The sequence below is a fragment of the Takifugu flavidus genome, chromosome 15 (assembly GCF_003711565.1).
Source record: "Takifugu flavidus isolate HTHZ2018 chromosome 15, ASM371156v2, whole genome shotgun sequence".
Taxonomy (NCBI): Eukaryota; Metazoa; Chordata; class Actinopteri; order Tetraodontiformes; family Tetraodontidae; genus Takifugu; species Takifugu flavidus.
Window position 1 is genome coordinate 5,337,364 of NC_079534.1, and position 11,102 is coordinate 5,348,465.

Sequence of the window (11,102 nt, forward strand, 5' to 3'; positions counted from 1 at the left end):
CTGCTGCCTCGCCGGCCCTGACTGGCTCTTTAAGCCCCCCCACCCCCACCCCACTGCTGTTTCTCCCTGTCAGGGCTCCGCATGACCTTTGACATATAAGGGAATGTTGTCACGGTAACAGCTGACGTCCCTTCGGCTAAAAACAGACGGAGCGTTTCCAGTGTGTCCTCGTCAGCCGTCCAGCTCCTGTTTGCTCTTCTTCTGTTCCTTCTTTTGTCTCTTGGAGCAGATCTTCCTGCGGTCCTCCTCATGGAGAGTCTGGAGAAGCAGCTCATCTGTCCCATCTGCCTGGAGATGTTCTCCAAACCAGTGGTCATCCTGCCATGTCAGCACAATCTCTGCCGCAAGTGTGCCAACGACGTCTTCCAGGTGAGTCTGGCGCAGGTGAGGCCGAAGCCTCTGCTGGACACTGGTGTGAAGGACAACAGGACACCCTCCGTCTCCACCCCCACAGGCATCCAACCCCTACCTATCGGCCCGGAGCAGCTCCACACTCGCCTCCGGTGGTCGTTTCCGGTGCCCGTCCTGCCGCCACGAGGTCGTTCTGGACAGACATGGCGTGTATGGACTGCAGCGCAACCTGCTGGTGGAGAACATCATTGACATGTACAAGCAGGGCAGCAGCAGGTAACGTAGGCTAGCAGGAGCAGCTGCCACTAGCTGTGTGGGGAATGTTTCAAATATGGAGGTTTAAATATGGTTTATAAAGGCACCCTAAAAATAAAGTCATCTGACGAGAGGATGTGTGTGTGTGTGTGTGTGTGTGTGTGTGTGTGCGTGTGTGTGTGTGTGCGAGTGTGTGTGTGTGTGTGCGTGTGTGTGTGTGTGTGTGGTGTGTGTGTGTGCGTGTGTGTGTGTGGGTGTGTGTGTGTGCGCGTGTGTGTGTGTGTGGGTGTGTGTGGGTGTGTGGGTGTGTGGGTGTGTGTGTGTGTGTGTGTGTGTGTGTGTGTGTGTGTGCGAGAGCAGCAGGCCAGAAGCTGAGGTGAAGCAACAGCAGCCGATGTGTGAAGACCATGAAGAAGAGAAGATCAACATCTACTGTGTGAGCTGCAGCACTCCAACCTGCTCCCTCTGTAAAGTGTTCGGAGCTCACAAAGACTGTGAAGTGGCTCCGCTGGAGAGTGTGTTCCAGTCTCAGAAGGTGAGTCCCAGCAGCCAATCAGCACCAACTGCTGTCAGAATCACCTGTACGAGTGTGTGTGTGTGTGTGTGTGTGTGTGTGTGTGTGTGTGTGTGTGTGTGTGTGTGTGTAGGCAGAGCTGACTGACTGTGTCTCACTCTTGGTGGGGAACAATGAGAGAATTCAGGCCGTCATCAGTCAGCTGGAGGAAACCAGCCGAGCCGTCAGCGTGAGTTTTAGCAACCGTCATTCCTGGGGGGTGTTGAAGGTTTCTCACGGGATCTTTGTCGACCTCGAGGTTTCAGGAGAACGGCAGCAGACAGAAGTCCAAGCTGTGTGAGGCCTTCGACCGTCTGTTCACCCTGCTGGAGGACAGGAAGTGTGAGATGATTGTGCAGATCAATGCTGAGCAGGAGGAAAAACTGGACTACATCAGAGGGCTGAGGAGGAAACACAGCGAGCACCTGGAAAATGCTGCCAAGCTGCTGGAGACCGCCATCCAGACGCTGGACGAGTCTGAGATGGCCCTGTTCCTGCAGGTGAACCTGAACACACCTGAAGGTTCTGCTGAGGCATTCAGGGGACGTGGGAAATGGCCCAATCTCTCTGCAGTCGGTGTGAAGATGACATGCTGTTCAGTAACTTCACCGACCAGCACCTGCAGATGTTGGTCAAACATCTGCTGGTTATGGAAGACACCAGAGAGGAGTGTGAAGAGTTCTGAAGATGTTGTTAGAGTTGGAGCTTCTATCATGACGTGCATCACTGATCGTGTTTTTCTTGTCACAGGTCACCAAACCTCTGCTACTGAAGTGAGTAAAGGCAGGTGGCCTCCTGCTACCTCCTGGTTCCTCAGCAGTGTGACAGTGTGCTGTGTCTGCTCAGGCTGGGGGAGGGCGCAGACACGTCTCACCTGGATCAGATCCAACACGGCTACGAGAAAATGGATCATTTCACAGCAAACGTGGAGCCTCAGCGGAGAGCGCTCAGGAAGGTGGACTTTCTCAAATGTAAGAAGGACCTTCGGCCAACAACTAAAAGGTTATTGGCTCTGGTGGAAAGGCTAGCGCGTTAGCATAGCAGCCAAGTTTCCTCATTAGCACACACACTCTGCCGAGCTAGCTAAGCCTGCTGTGGTGTCTAAGGGAGGAGAATAAAGTTGTTATTGTGTTAGCAGCCAAACTTGCACAGATATTCTGTTCTGTATGCTAACAGGCTAAAATGTGCTACCACTTAATACTGTTTGATCGCATCAGTTGAGGATGAAGATGAAGAGGACGCGTCTGAGATAAGAGGGACCCTGACAGGAAGTCACTTTGAGCAGCAGCAACATGCAGCAGCCTCAGCCAATCAGCAGCCGGCGCAGCCTGCAGGCCATCAGAAGTGCCCTGAAGATCCACCCACTTCCAAAAGCCCCGCCCCCTCTCCGTCAACCCATCCAGCCACGCCCCCCCCTGCTTCTCAGGTATGACATCATGTTCCAGCTGACAGTTACCCATGATGCTTTAGCTGAGTCGCCCTTCATCCCTCTGATCACAGGAGTCCGAGGACAAAGATGGACCCAAACACGTCTTCTCCTTCAGCTGGCTCAACCAGAAGTGACCCCAGTACAACCGGAAGTGACCCCAGTACAACCGGAAGTGACCCCAGTACAACCAGAAGTGACACCAGCTCAACCGGAAGTGACACCAGTACAACCGGAAACGACACCAGTATAACCGGAAGTGACACCAGTATAACCAGAAGTGACCCCAGTACAACCGGAAGTGACACCAGTACAACCAGAAGTGACACCAGTACAACCAGTGATGGGTCGGCACATTTCATTCAGATATTTTCCTAAACTTTGTAAATGTTAAAACAGCAACATGATCTAAAATCTGAATTTATATTCAAGTCTTCTTTGTTTCAGTTAATAAAAAAGTGAATAAAATAAAACTTCAAACCATCTTTTTACATGAAATGAACACGAACTCCATACAGACACATTTGTTCTGGATGCTGCATTGATAAGATGATGATGAGGGATCTTCATCATCATCATCATCACCATCATCATCACCACCATCATCATCATCACCACCACCATCACCACCACCACCACCATCATCACACCACCATCACCACCAGCACCACCACCAGCACCACCAGCACACCACCAGCAGCACCATCAGCACCACCACCAGCAGCACCAGCATCACCACCAGCAGCACCAGCATCACCACCAGCAGCACCATCAGCACCACCAGCACCACCACCAGCAGCAGCACCACAGCAGCACCAGCAGCACCACAGCAGCACCAGCAGCAGCACCAGCAGCACACCACCAGCAGCACCACCAGCAGCACCAGGCAGCACCACCAGCAGCAGCACACCAGCAGCACACCAGCAGCACCAGCAGCACACCACCAGCAGCAGCACCACCAGCAAGCACCAGCAGCACCACCAGCAGCACCACCAGAAGCACCAGCAGCACCACCACCAGCAGCAGCAGCACCACCAGAGCACCAGCAGCACCACCAGCAGCACCAGCAGCACCAGCAGCAGCACCACCAGCAGCACCAGCAGCACCACCACCAGCAGCAGCAGCACCACCAGCAAGCACCAGCAGCACCACCAGCAGCAACAGCAGCACCACCAGCAGCACCACCAGCAGCAGCACCACAGCAGCACCAGCAGCACCACCACCAGCAGCAGCACACCAGCAGCACCAGCAGCACCAGCAGCACCACCACCAGCAGCAGCACCAACAGCAGCACCAGCAGCACCACCAGCAGCAGCACCACCAGGCAGCACCAGCAGCACCACCACCAGCAGCAGCACCACCAGCAGCACCAGCAGCACCACCAGCAGCAACAGCAGCACCACCAGCAGCACCACAGCAGCACCACCACCAGCAGCAGCAGCAGCACCACCAGCAGCACCAGCAGCACCACAGCAGCACCAGCAGCACCACCAGCAGCAGCAGCAGCACCAGCAGCACCACCACCAGCAGCAGCACCACCAGCAGCAACAGCAGCACCACCAGCACCACCAGCACCACCATCAGCACCAGCAGCACCACCACCAGCACCACCAGCAGCACCATCAGCACCACCAGCAGCACCACAGCAGCACCAGCAGCACCACCAGCACCACCAGCAGCACCAGCATCACCACCAGCAGCACCAGCAGCACCACCACCAGCAGCAGCACCACCAGCAGCACCAGCAGCACCAGCACCACCACCACCAGCAGCAGCAGCACCACCAGCAGCACACCAGCAGCACACCACCAGCAGCAGCACCACCAGCAGCACCAGCAGCACCACCAGCAGCACCAGCACCACCACCACCAGCAGCAGCACACCAGCAGCAGCACCAGCAGCACCACCACCAGCAGAAGCACCACCAGCAGCAGCACCAGCAGCACCACCAGCAGCACCAGCAGCACCACCACCAGCAGCAGACCACCAGCAGCAACCAGCAGCACCACCATCACCACCACCAGCAGCACCACAGCAGCACCAGCAGCACCACCAGCACCACCAGCATCACCACCATCAGCACCAGCAGCACCATCATCACCACCATCAGCACCAGCATCACCAGCAGCACCACCATCATCACCAGCATCACCACCAGCACCACCACCACCAGCAGCACCACCAGCAGCACCAGCAGCAGCACCACCAGCACCACCAGCAGCACCAGCAGCAGCACCACCAGCACCACCAGCAGCACCAGCAGCAGCACCACCAGCACCACCAGCAGCAGCACCAGCACCACCACCAGCACCACCAGCAGCACCAGCATCACCACCATCAGCACCAGCAGCACCAGCAGCACCACCAGCACCACCACCAGCACCACCACCAGCACCACCAGCAGCAGCACCACCAGCATCACCATCATCATCACCATCACACCATCACCATCATCACCACCACCATCATCACCATCATCACACCATCACCACCACCACCACCATCATCACCATCATCACCACCATCACCACCATCATCACCATCATCACCACCACCATCATCACCACCATCACCATCATCATTATCATCACCATCATCATCTTCTTCATCATCGTCACCATCAAGGAAGGAAGGAGAAGTGCCTGACTCTCTGATCGAGGTCTTCTCTCCCATAGATCGACCCTTCCTCTCGTTCACTACAGGTGGATCAGTACAGGTGCATCACAGCCTTCATCAGCTGGAGATCTTCTGTTAAATACTCTTGAACATGTAAAGCAGCTAGAGTCCATTTGGATTTAGCCCAGTTAGCCCAGTTAGCCCAGTTAGCCCAGTTAGCTCAGTTAGCCCAGTTAGCCCAGTTAGCTCAGTTAGCTCAGTTAGCCCAGTTAGCCCAGTTAGCTCAGTTAGCCCAGTTAGCTCAGTCAGCCCAGAGTAGAACAGAGTTAGCACAGAAGGCTAAGGAGATAGCCTGTCAGTCAGTCACAGCTCCAGGCTCAGGAGGCCCCCAGAGGCACCTGTATCTGCTGCCCGGGGTCAGGAGGCCCCCAGAGGCACCTGTATCTGCTACCCCAGGTCAGGACCCCCCCAGAGGCACCTGTATCTGCTGACCCAGGTCAGGAGGCCCCCAGAGGCACCTGTATCTGCTGCCCCAGGTCAGGAGGCCCCCAGAGGCACCTGTATCTGCTGCCCCAGGTCAGAACCCCCCCAGAGGCACCTGTATCTGCTGCCCCAGGTCAGGAGGCCCCCAGAGGCACCTGTATCTGCTGCCCCAGGTCAGGACCCCCCCAGAGGCACCTGTATCTGCTGCCCCAGGTCAGAACCCCCCCAGAGGCACCTGTATCTGCTGCCCCAGGTCAGGACCCCCTCGTCTCACACGGTCCTTGTTCACAAAGCACCTTGATTTCCAGGGTATCAATACCTCTTCCCCTAGAAACCAGTTGGACGTGATCGACACGCTGACGTTTTTCTGTTGCTAAGGAACAGAAGACAGGAGAGTGCTGTGTTTAAAGGTTAAAGGTCAATGTTCAAAAACTTCAGGAGCTGCTTTACTAAACCATACATTAATTATTAGGAACTAGAAGCATCAACTAAACCATCAAATATGTATTTCAAACATATGTTTGATGTTTTTAATGTTTTAATTATGTTCCAACAGGTAAAAGTTTACATTTGAATTTTTTATTCAACATTCTTATAGAAGTTCTGAACTAAGCGCGTAGATCGTATAATTAAGTTGATGGTTCTAATCTGGACTGAAGGGGAATATTCCTGGCAAAGAGAGGAGGCGGACGTGACGTCACACCCCGGAAGTTCCTGCGCGGAAGACGAACATGGTGGGTCGCGAGCGAGTCGTTCACCTCCTGAAACAGCTGCAGCACGCGGCGTAAGTTCCCGTCCGATACTCGTTCTGTGTTTGCGCGAACTTTCTAACGGAAAAGGTGGAATTACGGCTTTATAAGCGAGGACGTCGACTGTTGCACAAATGTAACTCGTAATTATTTACCTTTCAGAAAGTAAAAGGCTAGAAAATTAGTTTTGCATTTCTTTCCCAAACTTAGAAAATGACAACTTGGAAAAATAGACAACAACCCAGAATAGAAATGCAAAAAACCACCAGTAGAGGTGTAAATGGAGGGGGGGGGGGGTTAATGATTAACACGGAGCTGTTACCCAGATGTTACCCAACTGTTACCCAGATGTTACCCAAACACTGACCTGGACTTGGTGGCTCAGCTCTCTAGTTAGCGACTGTTTACCTGCAGGTCAGGATCCTAAGGGATACAGGTCTTGTGAAGATTCAAACCGGCTCCATTTTCCAGGGGTTCCTCGGTATCCTGTGGGAAGGAACCTCTCCTAAAGTCCAAACCACTCTGTCCCAGAACTCCTCCAACTCTACACACGACCACGAGTGTGATGCACCCATCTGCTCACATTGCTGTGGTTCACCTGTTGGTTTCTTTGGATGAAGAAAGGGTCCCAATAGTTCCCTCCAGGCTCTCTCCCTCTGCTGGGGCAGGTGGAGGGTATTTGTTGGGTTCTGCCCCCCAGGACCGACCTCCCTCAGACAGTTCACTTCTAACCCCCATTTGGGTTTCACATATGAGTTCCTTGAGGGTCTTGGGAGGCGTCTCCGTCTGCAGGGACGTCTTTGGTAGCTGTTTGTGTCCCAGCAGGTCGGTTTGAAGGTTCTCCCCTCTGAGTGCCAACACATTGCTGGAACCTTCAACGAGAGGAGATTCTTTCTCTCATTTTGATGTTTTTTTGATTAAGGACAAAAATATTCATATTATTGTGAACATATGATTTTATATTAATGGACTGGGCTCCTTCATAGCACTGCCCAGGAACCCTTGAGCTAGGTACCCGTAAAGAGGCTGCACCCTGCCTTCACTCAGGTGCAGCTGGGTTAGGCTCCAGGACCCCCAGGACCCCCAGGACCCCCAGGACCCTGGAGGGGAACTGTGTCCCCCTCAGTAACTGAGCAGCTAATGGATGTTTGTCTTCACAGGTGCAGATGTCCTGCACACTCCAACACCTTCCACCAGGGTACACACACACCCACACACTCACACACCCACACAACACACACACCACACACACACAACACACACCACACACACCCACACCCACACACACACCCACACCACCCACACACACACACCCACACCCACACACACACCCACCCACACACAACACCCCACACCCACACACACACACCCACACACACACACAACACACCCACTCACACACACCCACACCCACACACACACACACACACACACACACCCACACACCCACACACACCCACAGAAGGCCATGATACACCTGTCTGACGAACACACTGTGGATCGTGTGTTCTGCAGGTGCTGGAGGTTCAGTCTGCACAGTCAGGAAAACAGATTATGCCTTTGAGGTTGGTTGTTGAAATATGAAATATGAAATATGAAATATGCTGCGTCCAGGATGTACCAGGTCTGTCTCTCTGCCTGCCTGCCTGTCTGTCTGCCTACCTGTCTGTCTGTCTGTCTGTCCTGCCTGTCTGTCTGCCTGCCTGTCTCTCTGCCTACCTGTCTCTCTGCCTGTCTGTCTGCCTACCTGTCTGTCTGCCTGTCTGTCTACCTGTCTGTCTGTCTGCCTACCTGTCTGTCTGCCTGCCTGTCTGTCAGATGGCGAGCTCCAACATCAGATATGGAGGAGGAGTCAGCAGAGAAATCGGCATGGTAACGATAACTCCTAGTTTGGATGCTCGGATGCTGGAGGTTCTGGTGAGGGGTTCTGGTGAGAACCTGTGAGGTGGTTGTGGTTCTCTTGCAGGACCTGCAGAACCTCCGAGCACAGAACGTGTGTCTGATGACTGATAAGAAGCTGTCCCTCCTGCCCCCGGTGAGAGCCGTCCTTGAGTCTCTGGACAAGAACAGAGTCAAGTACAAAGTCTACGATAACGTTCGGGTGGAGCCCACCGACGCCAGGTGACGCACTGACACATGTGACCCAGGTTCAGGGGAATCCTGGCCTGTGATTGGCTGCTGGATGGTCAGACCAGCAACAGTTTTCTTTAGTTTGAGCAGTGAACCTTCATGCTCCTGTATTTGTGTCTGCTAGCTTCAAAGATGCCATTGCCTTCGCTAAGAGCAATTCCTTTGATGTGTTTGTGGCGGTGGGCGGAGGCTCTGTGATTGACACCTGTAAAGCAGCCAATCTCTACTCCTGCCACCCCGACGCCGACTTCCTGGACTTTGTCAACGCTCCAATTGGGAAAGGGAAGCCAATTACTGGGGCGCTGAAGCCGCTCATCGCAGGTGAGAGACGTTGGCTGGGGAGGGGGTGGGGCCAACGGAGGGGGTGGGGCCAACGGAGGGGGTAGGGACCGATGAGGGGTGGGGCCAAGTGAGGAGGTGGGGGCAGATGAGGGGTGGGGCCAGGTGAGGAGGTGGGGTCAGAAGAGGGGTGTGGCCAACGGAGGGGGTGGGGACAGATGAGGGGTGGGACCATGATGGGGTGGGGACAGATGAGAGGTGGGACCATAAGAGGGGGTGGGGCCAGGCGAGGAGGTGGGGTCAGAAGAGGGGTGTGGTCAGACAAGGAGGTGGGGCCAGATGGGGTGGGGCATATGAGGAGGCGGTGTCGGATGCAAAGGCGGAGCCAGAACAGGCCGTAACGTCGATGAGCTCAGAAACAGAATTGACTCATTTAAGTTGTTTTGAATTTTCCCGTGAACATTTAAATGAATGTAGATTGAAATCTTTCTCTTTTTATTCTCATTCTGATACGTCTCTTAACATTTTATTGTTTTGCTGAAATGTGTCATGTGATCAAGAATGGGGATTCTTTTAGTTCTTCGTGTTCCTCATATTTCTCTTTGATCTTTCAGTTCCTACAACTGCAGGAACCGGCAGTGAGACCACCGGGGTCGCCATCTTTGACTTTGAGCCCCTGAAAGCAAAAACAGGTAAAAGTGATGAAGTCAGCAGCGTGTGGATGTGAAACTGAGTCTGAGCTGTGATTGGTCGTCAGGAATCGCCAGCAGAGCCATCAGACCCACTCTGGGCATCGTGGACCCTCTCCACACGCTCAGCATGCCCGAGAGTGTCGCTGCCAACAGCGGCTTCGATGTGCTGTGGTCCGTTTCCTGTCTGCACCTTTCAGAAGAAAACTCCTTCTTTTCTGTGAATTTCTCCCCGTGCTCCATCTCAGTCACGCTCTGGAGTCTTACACCGCGCTGCCCTACGACCAGCGGAGCCCCTGCCCCCCCAACCCCCTCCACCGCCCTGCCTACCAGGGCAGCAACCCCATCAGCGACGTATGGTCCCGCCACGCCCTCCAGGTGGTTGCCAAGTACATGAAACGGTAACTACAGTTAAATCTGATGCAGAGAGGATTTACAGAAATGAGGCATGTGTCTGATGACGGAGGGATTTCAGAGCCGTGCGCGACCCCGAAGATCTGGAGGCGCGCTCCAGCATGCACTTGGCGAGTGTGTTTGCCGGCATCGGCTTTGGGAACGCTGGCGTTCACCTGTGGTAGGAAAAGAGATCCTGCTACTGTTCCAGCAGCCTGAAGAGAAACAAAGTCAAAGTGTCAAAATTTCCCCCCGCAGTCACGGAATGTCGTATCCGATTGCTGGCAATGTGAAGACTCATATGGCAAAGGGTTATGGCGTGGAGCACCCTCTAGTGGTGAGTTGTGAAGGACGAAATCACCTTTAAGATCCTGCTGGGGTTGTGGAACCGGACCCGGACCCCGGACACTTGCCTGTGTCAGTGTTTGTGGCGGCATCAGGTGGAGGAGCTCCAGAGAGACCTCCAGCCTGCAGAGGAAACTTCTCCACCTGGTCCTCCTCACCTTCATCCAGCTGCTTTCAGCCGTTCCCTCGTCTGATCAGCTGCTATTCTGTGTCCATGTCTGTCCCCAGCCTCACGGGCTCTCCGTGGTCCTCACAGCTCCTGCTGTCTTTAACTTCACGGCCCCCATGTGTCCAGAGCGCCACCTGGAGGCTGCTGAAATCCTGGGTACTTCCTGTTTACTTTATCTGCTAAGGCTGAGCACACTAAGGCCAACAGGGGGCCGCCCATTCTCTTGCTGACCTGTTCACCTGTTCACCTGTTCACCTGTTTCCCATGTGACCTTCAGATGTACCCTGCTGTTCAACCTGTTTAATGATTAACAACAGCTAACCAGGTGTGTGCTACCTGCACCTGCTGCGGCTGAATCACCTGTCTTCTTCCAGGTGCAGACGTTCGCCAGGTGAAGCGGGAGGACGCAGGCCCGGTTCTGGCAGACACCCTTCGGAACTTCCTGTTCGAGCTGCAGGTGGAGGATGGGCTCGGAGCTTTGGGGTACGGCAGCGATGACGTCCCAGCTCTGGTGAAGGGAACCGTCCCACAGGTGTGTTCAGGGACACTCTGGACCGACTGTCACATGTATGCCATCATCAGCAGGTGTTTCCCTCAGTCAGGTGTTGAGCAGGTGTTGAGCAGGTGTTGATCAGGTGTTGATCAGGTGTTGATCAGGTGTTGA

General features: G+C 54.4%; 2 protein-coding genes across 3 annotated transcripts; both read left to right on the forward strand.

Moving 5' to 3' along the window:
- Positions 1 to 65: 65 nt before the first annotated feature.
- LOC130539145 (E3 ubiquitin-protein ligase TRIM63-like) lies at positions 66 to 3,068 on the forward strand. Its single transcript, XM_057057297.1, has 9 exons — positions 66 to 369; positions 455 to 627; positions 967 to 1,141; positions 1,254 to 1,349; positions 1,426 to 1,659; positions 1,910 to 1,932; positions 2,006 to 2,130; positions 2,377 to 2,585; positions 2,660 to 3,068. The coding sequence occupies exons 1-9, from the start codon at positions 250 to 252 to the stop codon at positions 2,720 to 2,722; spliced, it is 1,218 nt and encodes a 405-aa protein (XP_056913277.1). The 5' UTR covers positions 66 to 249; the 3' UTR covers positions 2,723 to 3,068.
- A 3,296-nt stretch (positions 3,069 to 6,364) lies between these two features.
- Positions 6,365 to 11,080, forward strand: LOC130539137 (hydroxyacid-oxoacid transhydrogenase, mitochondrial-like). Of its 2 annotated transcripts, none has more exons than XM_057057285.1 (13): positions 6,365 to 6,468; positions 7,594 to 7,631; positions 7,949 to 7,998; positions 8,252 to 8,350; positions 8,400 to 8,554; positions 8,688 to 8,884; positions 9,457 to 9,534; positions 9,600 to 9,705; positions 9,780 to 9,932; positions 10,007 to 10,105; positions 10,183 to 10,261; positions 10,498 to 10,594; positions 10,813 to 11,080. In XM_057057285.1, the coding sequence occupies exons 1-13, from the start codon at positions 6,416 to 6,418 to the stop codon at positions 11,067 to 11,069; spliced, it is 1,461 nt and encodes a 486-aa protein (XP_056913265.1). In that variant the 5' UTR covers positions 6,365 to 6,415; the 3' UTR covers positions 11,070 to 11,080. The 2 variants fall into 2 exon arrangements, with proteins under 2 accessions (XP_056913265.1, XP_056913266.1); XM_057057286.1 differs by having other exon boundaries at positions 8,252 to 8,305.
- The last annotated feature ends 22 nt before the right edge of the window (positions 11,081 to 11,102 follow it).

What these genes read in the sequence shown, in the direction of transcription:
- LOC130539137 (XM_057057285.1), top strand. Translation starts at nt 6,416, where the DNA reads ATGGTGGGTCGCGAGCGAGTCGTTCACCTCCTGAAACAGCTGCAGCAC. An exon ending in CTCCAACACCTTCCACCAGG is followed by an intron (nt 7,632 to 7,948) that starts GTACACACACAC and finishes TGTGTTCTGCAG; the next exon opens with GTGCTGGAGGTTCAGTCTGC. An exon ending in AGCGGCTTCGATGTGCTGTG is followed by an intron (nt 9,706 to 9,779) that starts GTCCGTTTCCTG and finishes GCTCCATCTCAG; the next exon opens with TCACGCTCTGGAGTCTTACA.
- LOC130539145 (XM_057057297.1), top strand. Translation starts at nt 250, where the DNA reads ATGGAGAGTCTGGAGAAGCAGCTCATCTGTCCCATCTGCCTGGAGATG. An exon ending in AAACCAGCCGAGCCGTCAGC is followed by an intron (nt 1,350 to 1,425) that starts GTGAGTTTTAGC and finishes TCGAGGTTTCAG; the next exon opens with GAGAACGGCAGCAGACAGAA. An exon ending in AGATGGCCCTGTTCCTGCAG is followed by an intron (nt 1,660 to 1,909) that starts GTGAACCTGAAC and finishes TTCTTGTCACAG; the next exon opens with GTCACCAAACCTCTGCTACT.